The sequence below is a fragment of the Notolabrus celidotus genome, chromosome 15, assembly GCF_009762535.1.
Source record: "Notolabrus celidotus isolate fNotCel1 chromosome 15, fNotCel1.pri, whole genome shotgun sequence".
NCBI lineage: Eukaryota > Metazoa > Chordata > Actinopteri > Labriformes > Labridae > Notolabrus > Notolabrus celidotus.
The window spans coordinates 1,903,688-1,913,247 of record NC_048286.1 but is presented as its reverse complement, the minus strand read 5'-3'; the positions used below and the strand labels follow the sequence as shown (position 1 = coordinate 1,913,247).

The window sequence follows — 9,560 nt, the reverse complement described above, 5'->3', positions numbered from 1 at the left end:
CTCAAACACAGGCTATAATATCAATCAATCAATCTGTATTTGTATAGCACCAAATCACAACAAACGTCATCTCAAGACTCTTTTACAAACAGAGCAGGTCTAGACCACTCTATGTCAAATTATGAACAGAGACCCAACACCAAGACAGGATAAGACTCAGTCTGACCCCACCTTAATCCACCATGAGCATTCCACCTCACAGTATTTAGCTAGTTACAGCGGAGAGGACAAACTTCCTTTAACAGGCAGAAACCTCGAGCAGAACCAGACTCATGTTAGACAGACATCTGCCTCGACCGAGTTGGGTCTGGAAAGAGGGATAGAGGGGAGTAAGAGAGAGAGGGAGCGGTGATAGTGATGAGATGAGTAGTAGTTGCTGTTGCCACTGGAGTCCAGCATGTCCGTATCAGCTGGAGTCTGGAATGTCCCCAGCAGGAGGACGTCTACGGCAGCTCAGAGGAACCTACGAGACAAGGGAGCTCAGGGACTCCAGAAAGGTCTATGGTTAGTAACTTTAATGGGACAGGGAGAGTTAAAGTAAAGTCACTGCATACTTCTGCACCGAACTGTCCGTGTCATGCAGCAATTCTCTGCCGAAACACACGAGGGCAGTGTGGTCTCTCTGATAGCCTGTAAATCCATCACCATGGAACAGTCACTGACGTGGAATCACTGGGACTATTTCTACAACTGTAAACATAAATCATTTAAATCAATAAAATAATCTTTAATCAATGTTTTTAACAACCTGTTTGTATTTTAAGTTAGTAGCTGGGTAATAAGCGGGGTAATGTATGGTTAGCAGGTTGTTATGGGAAAAATAATCTGCTAACCATACATTAGCCCTTACTTAAAATATTAGGACTAAACTGTAATCCATTTTTTGAAATATTCTCAGTCAAGTTTTTGATACCGTTCTAACGCTAGGATAAAGAAGGCGGGGTTAACTTGGAGATTTCTGATGACATAAATATGTAACCAATCAGAAAAGAAACACTGAGTCACGTGCACACATGTTCAACAAAACTACTCCACTCTTGCTCAGACCGCCCCCCCCGACGTCTCAGCCAGCTCCCCTCAGTGTTGTCTTAGCTGTTAGCTTGTTTGCTAATCATGTACTGCCTGTAATCTGTCTGTATAGCTGTCTCTCTGCTCTTTGCACCGCTGTGCTCGTGTGTCCCTGTCTGCACATCCACCATGAAGATCACAGCTTGTTGTCATTCTTCTATGTATATATGTGTCCTGGTCATAAAATGACAGGAACAGACACAGAATACATTTTATGTGGGTCTTTAATCCCAGACTGGACTTATTAAAACACAAGGACATTATTTATCCTTTAAGATGAGAACTGTAGAAAGTCCCAGTTTTAACAATAGTTAATGCCTATCTCACTTCTGTTCCAGGAGAATGTTTCAAACCATGCACTCCAGGTAACTAAACCTACATCTGTACATTTCTGGTTTGACAAATGTCTGAACACTAAAGACAACAGTAGTGGCTCTTTTTTAAACAGAGAAAACACAAAATCAAATTATCATTAATACATTTCTTAAGCCACAAAGATATTCATTCATCTCAACCTTAAGTGGATAACTTAATTATGAATTCACTGTGCACTTATATTCAAAACTGTGCAAATACAGCTCTAACAGTGCAAACAGTTTACTTGAATATAAAATACATTTCATTGAACTGAACTCACATACAGTACACACACACACACACACCTGGATGTCAACTCAGCTATCTCCCCTCTAAATATAGACAGAGAAATACAGAATACAAACATTGTAAAAACAGCATTTAAATCAGTGTATTTTGACTCTTGTCCTTAAAAGTATGAAGGACCACTCACGCTGTGCTGCTGCTCAGGCTTTCCCTCAGCGTGGCAGAAATCAAACACTCAGCACGTTCTCTCAATCTTTTAAAAATCGTCAGGAACACCGTATCATTAATTCTCAGCCTTGCCCTGCAAACTTAAACATAACTTAATATGATGCGGCTACTTACCCTTTTTGGATTACATTAATGTTTACAGGTATATTTCCGTCTATATGGAGAAAGACAGAAACCTTCGCTGCCTTTTTGTTTACTTTCGCTCCCCTGAGGCTACAGTCTCATGAGATCTCGTGCTCTGGCGGGTCTAGCCCAAGCGGCAACCTCCGGTCTAAAAATATGAGTCCAATGTGGAAGTGTTAAAAGCTGCAGTTCATTGAGGATCCGCTTGAGGCTGGCTCCGGAAGTACCGGAAGTCACATACACATGAATGGGGAAAAGACGATCTTTGCAGCATTAATAAACATGTTTACAGCCTGGTACAAAAGATGAGTGTAGTCTGAATAGCTAATTTCTCGATGTCCTCTCACTGTGAGGGGGGTGAATTTTTTTCTAATTCGGTAATTTAGAAGATATTGAGATTACTAGTCTTCCAATGAGAGGCACAGCTGCCTGCAGGAACACTGCAGCTGTTGGCTAGGAGGCTCAAAGCCCGCCTCTTTACGTCACACTGGCTCGACAGAAGCAATATGGCTGCCGCAGCCGATTGGTCTCAAAACAGCTCTTCAGAAACAGATGGGTGACGTCACGGATCCTACGTCCATATTTTTTACAGTCTATGGTCTAGCCCAAAGCGTCTGCCCCCTGGTGGCTGGCTGCAGCATTTGTCAAAAACTCTGTCTCCCCCATTCATTTGAATGAGGCTGCAGTCACACTTCTTTTTTGTTAGTTATTAGAGGTTAAGAAACGGGGTTTTACTTCCTGTTTCCTTTGATTGACAGCTGCTGTAGAAAGAAACTTCAAAGGACACACAGTGTCTTGTGACGCTACGCTGTAGGGCGGAGCTTGTTACCGTGCCGACACAGAAATTACCATGGCAGTGGTGTAGTGCATTTACTTTTTTTTCATGTGATACTATGATGTCACAGAGCTCTATGACCTCATAGTCTTAGGACTCTCTCAAACTGACCTGAGCGGCTGCACAAACTGCACACATCTAATCAAGAGAGAGAGAGATTACAGAGAGCCAACCTGAACACAGATTTCAGTTAACTCAAGAGATCCAACAAGTCAAAGCTACTCATCAGAAGATGTCTGAACAGAGACAGGTAAGTTGGTTCAATAAACTTCAAGCATCAGCTTTGAGTTTGTTTAAATGTTGAAATATTTATTTACAGTTTATATTTAATGAAATGTTGCAATGTTTAAAATATGTGTTTCTATTTCAGGTTTTAACTTCAAGTCCACTGGAGAGAGAAACTGAGACCATGGACGAGTACTCCAACAACGTGGTCTCAGAACTCCTGGAGCTCACTGCTGCTAACCTCAGTGAGCAGAAGCTGTACATCCACAGCTGGGAGACAGGAGAGAGAAAGACACCTGAGGATGACGAGGATTATTATTTAGCTGATGATCTCACCCAACAGGACAAAGAACGGATCAAAAAGTTTTTCAACATGCGGCGAGTGTTTGCTGAGCATCTTGGAGAGGTTGCAGAAATCAAGGAGACCATCACTCCCTGCAACCCTTCAACAGAAAGCACCACCGCAGAAAACACAGGTGACAAGTCTTTCTTTAAAAAAGTCAAGACGGCCTGGAAGAAATGTTTTAGTACGAAGAGCAAGGAGGAAGGTGTGAGGACCGCTGAGGATGAAAGAGAAGAACTCGACTCTACTTCAGAGCGAGCTGAGGAGGAAACAAAAGCAGAGGAAGAGTTGAGGAGCTTCCCATCTCAGTCCTCTACCTGCCCCATCCCATCACCAAACCAGGTGGATGAGGGCATTCAACTGGAGAGCCAAAGAGCCAAAGAGGAGACATCAACCTCTGACCAGGCAGGCAGCAGCTCCCAGACTAGTGATAGATGTTCACCGGTCACTGAGGAGGTCAAACTGCTCATACCGCAGACAGTCCAGGACAGTGTGGAGATCCTGCAGTGTCCTGAGTCCGTCAGTGCTCTGAACAACACTGACTCTGACAACAAAAACAAGAAACCAGCTCGCAAATCACTCTTCAAAAGAGCACAGATGACATGGAAGGCCGGCTTTGGCAAGAAAACAAGCAAAAAAATCAACAGGGATGAAGGTTCACACAAACAAGACCCAGACTCTTCTTCTCTGGAAGGAGCTAAGGAGGAGGAAGAACTGTCCCTGTGCTTGATGCCATCACCAGAAGAGATTGATGAAGTCACTCCATCAGAAATCCAACCAACGAATGAGAGTCCTAAAGATTTACAGGAGGACCCCTTCAGTCCATGGAACAGGATCATTCAGGTCTACAAATGTGAAGAAGAGCATTTAGAGATTGAAGCTGGTGGACAGCCGACAGAGAGCCCTCTGGATTCAGAAACTCTGCTAAAAGAGGAAATCAGGAGTCTGCCTCCAACCGCCACTAGTTCATCTGCAGAACTGTCTCTGTGCTTGATGCCATCACCAAAAGAGATGGATGAAGTCACTCCATCAGAAATCCAACCAACGGATGAGAGCCCTAAAGATTTACAGGAGGAACCCTTCAGTTCATGGAACAGGATCATTCAGGTCTTACCCTACAAATGTGAAGAAGAGCATTTAGAGATTGAAGCTGGTGGACAGCCGACAGAGAGCCCTCTGGATTCAGAAACTCTGCTGAAAGAGGAAATCAGGAGTCTGCCTCCAACCGCCACTAGTTCATCTGCAGACTCACCGGTCACTGAGGAGGCCAAACTGCTCGTCCTGCAAGTGGCTGAAGACAGTATGAAGATCCTTCAGTGTCCTGAGTCCATCAGTGCTCTGAACAACACTGACTCTGACAACAAAACCAAGAAACCAGCTCGCAAATCACTCTGCAAAAGAGCAAAGATGACTTGGAAGGCCTGCTTTGGCAAGAAAATGATGGTTGAAGTCACTCCATCAGAAATCCAACCAACAGATGAGAGTCCTAAAGATTTACAGGAGACTTTAGAGGAAGAGGAAGTTAGCAAGGACAAATCCCCTACCCCTGAAAGATCCCCAGGAAAAGAGGAGGAGCCAGCTGTAGCTTCAGAGAACCAGCAGCTAGTCTTTGAATCCTCAGAGATCTCTGCTATCCTGGAGAGGTTCTTCCAGAGTCTCAGTGAAGAGTAAGTTATTTAAGATCATTCATTGTGTTAACTGAAGGATATTTGAATAGATAAATGTCATCTGTGTGCTGGAGCTTCTGTATAGACGTTCTGTTTTGTATTTGCAGGCAGTGGAGAGAAGTAAGCGAGGGAGTTTACAATGAGGGTGTGAAGGAGCTGCTCGTTGTCCTGTGTATAGATGTGCTGAATTTCATCACAAACTCCGTCATCAAGATTGTCTACCAGTCAATCCATCAAAGCTCCACCACCTCTGACGTCCTCACCCCGAAGAGCCAAACGTCCTCCACACGTCTCACAGAGAACTTCAACGACAAGATTCAGGGCAGTTTTGAAAAGTCCTTCAGCCAGGCTCTCCATGACGTCGTCGGTGTGGACACCCATGTGAGGATTTCATCTGAGTTCAGTCAGGCCATCGTGGGAGATGTTGTCCGGGAGGTGACCTCTGCACTGCACACGCTGATCCAAGCCCCATTGGATGAAGACTTCACCGGCACTCCTGTTCCTGCTAGCTGCCGTGTGCCAAAAGACGAAGCAGGCAGGAAGACTTTGGCAGGAGTGATTGCAACAATGAGGTCCTTTCTTACAGGCCGAGTCACGTCCATCAAAAGAAAGGTTCTGACAAAATGTTCAGCTGAGGAATCCAAAGAGAAACCAACAGTACAGACGTGGGCTAACCAATGGGAGAGATGTTTCTCTGCATCGCACAGGGGAAGGGTCCATCCTTATACCAGTCCAGACTTGGATGCAGCTGATACTTCCGCCAGAGCTGAACTATCTGGAGCTACCACTGATCTGCCCCCCAGCAAAATGAAATCTATACCACTGGAGATAGTAGACATCAGTGAGGACGAGGAAATGACTCACCAAGACCACCCAAGTGTCATCTCACCTGTGTTTGTTACCAAACCAATTCCCCAGGATCATCTGGTCCTTGAGGACCCTGATAAGACCGACGATGAGAAGTCTCCCACTAAGTCTCAGATCAGTGATTCTGGTGTCAGTGAAATCACTGCCGGCGTCTCAGATTCAGAGTCTAAGAAGAAGAAGAAGAGCTTCTGGAGCTTCCTCTGCTGCATCTTCAGAAAGGTACGCATCTGTTTCCTTAACATGTTGTCTTAGACTTATGCACAACTTCTTACTGTCATGATTGTGTTCACCACTCAACTTTGATCCTTGACTTTTGTACTAATGTTTTGTTTTCTCTTTTATAGAATGAGGACAAAAAGAAGAACAAAGACAACAATGGACAGGAAAAGACCAAACGCTGCTGCTGCTGCTGCTGCTGCTGGATGCGACTGCTGTGCTGCTGTTGCACTGAAAACGAACCCCCCTAGAACTTAACCCCCACAGTCTATAATGCATAGATAAAACCCCATACATAACAACACAAAGAAAAACAACATAAAAAAAAGAACAAACAAAAAACAAATAAAAACCTAAAAATAAACTTCAGTTTGTCATACGGTGATCTATTTAGAGGTTGTAAGTTTAGGTCTCGCTCTACTGTACCACTGATAAGATAATAAGATATGATAATAAAATATCCTTTATTATATATTCAATTTATTATATCCTTTTTCATATATTCAATTTATTATATCCTTTATTATATATTACATTTTATTTATATGTTAAATTTATTTATATGTATACGTACATTAAAACATATAAGTGTTATGGTTGTCTGTCAAGTTCCCTATTGTGTCATTCTGGTCTCGTTTCCTGTTTTATTTTGTTAACGTGTCTCTCCCTCTTTTTCAGTTCCTGTCCTGTTTCCCTCATGTGTGATCACCTGGCCCCTCCCTAATGTGTTTCACCTGTGTCTGGTTACCTGCACTCCCTGCCACTATATATTCTCTGTAGTGGCAACTTTTAGAAAAAACCTTCTTTGCCACTTCTGCAGGACGTGATCTTTCTGACTCGTGCGTTGTAAAATAGGTTTACTAAAAAAGGAAATGAATGCCGTATAAAATTAAACAAACCGAGAATTTATTAAAATTATAGACAAACAAAATCACTTCTCTCGTCGCTATTAACTTATATATTTACAAAAGCGACAAAACTATACAAACCAAACAAAGCTACGGTTAGAAAAATATGGTGCTCCTTGTCCTGCTCAAATGAAAGCACACATTGCCTCGCACATGCTCAGTAGCTCCCACTTGGCAGCACCACTTACATGCAGCATGACAATTAAAGGCACGCACACACTCAAATAACTCTATGGCTCTAACATTCTCTTTGTGTCCTCTCACTCGGTGCCAGATCAACTTACGTTTGAGGTGCCTCGCCTCTCATCGGCCCACATCCTGGATGAATAACCTGGTATGAATTGAGTATGCACACAGCACGTTACCTTGTTCCTCTGCCGGTCTGTCCCCCTTCCAGTGTGTTTTTGGATACCAACCCCCTCTGTTCCCAGCCCTGGAAAAGGAAGTTAGTGTTCCCTCAGCCCTAGCCCTGGTTCGACGTTGCCGGCATTCATGGCTCCGAGCCCGTCAGACCCTGCTGCGGTCGTCTGCCACATACAAGAGGGCCGCAGACCGCCGAAGAACTCCCGCACCAACGTACCGGCCAGGCCAGAGGGTCTGGCTCTCTGCTCGGGACCTTCCTCTCCAGATGAAATGCAGAAAGCTGGCTCCACGCTTTGTAGGCCCGTTCCCAGTCTCAAAGGTGGTGAATCCGGCAGCCGTCCGGCTGAGGCTTCCTCGCCCCATGAGAATTCACCCCACCTTTCATGTGAGCAGAATCAAACCAGTCAAGACCGGTCCCCTCGTCCCAGCCTCCAAGCCTCCACCTCCTCCCCGGTTGATCGATGGAGGCCCAGTTTACACAGTTAAAAGACTGCTTGCCCGCAGACGTCGAGGCCGGGGGTTTCAGTAGCTGGGGGATTGGGAGGGCTACGGACCTGAGGAGCGCTCCTGGGTCTCCTCGAGTAATATTATGGACCCCGACCTGATCACTGACTTCCTCTGACGCCACCCTGAGGATCCTGGGCCGTCCGGTGACTGCCCTTAGGGGGGGAGGGTACTGTTATGGCTGTCTGTCATGTTCCCTATTGTGTCATTCTGGTCTCGTTTCCTGTTTTATTTTGTTAACGTGTCTCTCCCTCTTTTTCAGTTCCCGTCCTGTTTCCCTCCTGTGTGATCACCTGGCCCCTCCCTAATGTGTTTCACCTGTGTCTGGTTACCTGCACTCCCTGCCACTATATATTCTCTTTGTGTCCTCTCACTCGGTGCCAGATCAACTTACGTTTTGTAGTGTTCCAGCAGTTATTCTCAGTATCGACCCCTGTGTATTGCCCAGTTCTGGTTCTTCGTTTTGACCCCTCTGCCTGCCATTTCTGTCCCTCTGCCCGATCTTCTGACACCTGGTGACGACCTTTTTTTCAGTAATAAAGACCACGATTTTGCATAACGACTACTGGTGCAGGACCCTAAATTTGGTGTTGAATGGGTCTCACTCATTACTGCAAAAATGGTGCAGGGTCAATATTTGAATTCTTCCTCAACCAATCATCCCAATCTACTAAAGGTTTGCGTGTATATAAGCACGTGCAAACTTGAAAGCGCGCAAAGCTGAGGCACTAACCTCGCAGATTATCAGAATGTGCAAAATACTGGGAGGAGGAGATGCAAATGGAATCATTTAGCACACGCAATGTGATTTATCAAACCTGAAGCAGATAGCGGGCGGTGTTTTTAAGTCTATATTTAGCACGTTTGAAAGGCAGGTGCAAACTGGCACAGCGTTACGCACACATGGCTGAGGTCACTGTGGCGAGAAGGAGGCATAGGTGTGATGACAGACGACGGAGAGAGAGAATCCTCCGTGCACATGTCAACATATTTGGACATTTGTCAGAAATAAAAATAGTAGAGACATATCGTCTATCCAGCAATGCCATTTTTGAGCTGCTGGATGACCTAATGAAGTGCTGATTTGGAGCCAGTCACAAAAAGGAGCCATGCCATATCTCTTATGGAGACACTCCTGTGGGTGTTAGAGGTTAACCAATCAGAAATCAGAAAACGAAGTGCTGATCTGCTCTGCTGTCCTCCTCTGTATCAGCGGCTGCCGGGCTCCGCTACAGCTCAACAACCCAAGGAATGGTTATATGAAAAAGTTTATTCCCAAAGCTCCGTTTTGGTAGATTGGCACTATGATTCAGCAGTCAATAAACGGAAGACACCATTACTTCACATTTTTAAAACGTACAGTGGCAAAATAACAGTGAATACACACTTTGGCTAACGTCATCTTTCCTAAATATTGTAATAAAAAATTCTGACAGACATTTCAAAGGCGGTAAATAAGGCTTTATAACAAAAGACTCACCTTGCATGATAGCTTAAGTTATGTTTTACCTCATTAGAGGTTAAATGTCAGTTTGCTAGCTCGTGTTAAGGCTAACAATAACTTTAAGTTAGCTTTAAACTTGTAGCACTGGGAATGGTGATTGTGCTAA

At 44.5% G+C, this 9,560-nt stretch overlaps 1 protein-coding gene and 1 long non-coding RNA gene across 4 annotated transcripts; both read left to right on the top strand.

Moving 5' to 3' along the window:
- Positions 1 to 2,904: 2,904 nt before the first annotated feature.
- On the top strand, positions 2,905 to 6,539 carry LOC117826262. 3 transcript variants are annotated; one of them, XM_034702199.1, is made up of 5 exons: positions 2,905 to 3,107; positions 3,228 to 4,196; positions 4,461 to 5,092; positions 5,200 to 6,178; positions 6,304 to 6,539. In XM_034702199.1, exons 1-5 carry the CDS (start codon positions 3,090 to 3,092, stop codon positions 6,424 to 6,426), a joined length of 2,721 nt encoding a protein of 906 aa, XP_034558090.1. In that variant the 5' UTR covers positions 2,905 to 3,089; the 3' UTR covers positions 6,427 to 6,539. The 3 variants fall into 3 exon arrangements, with proteins under 3 accessions (XP_034558090.1, XP_034558089.1, XP_034558092.1); XM_034702201.1 differs by having other exon boundaries at positions 2,906 to 3,107; positions 3,228 to 4,460; positions 4,890 to 5,092; XM_034702198.1 differs by having other exon boundaries at positions 3,228 to 5,092.
- A 787-nt stretch (positions 6,540 to 7,326) lies between these two features.
- Positions 7,327 to 8,512, top strand: LOC117827054. Its single transcript, XR_004634138.1, has 2 exons — positions 7,327 to 7,417; positions 8,213 to 8,512. It is a non-coding gene; the product is annotated as an uncharacterized LOC117827054 (long non-coding RNA).
- Positions 8,513 to 9,560: the final 1,048 nt, after the last annotated feature.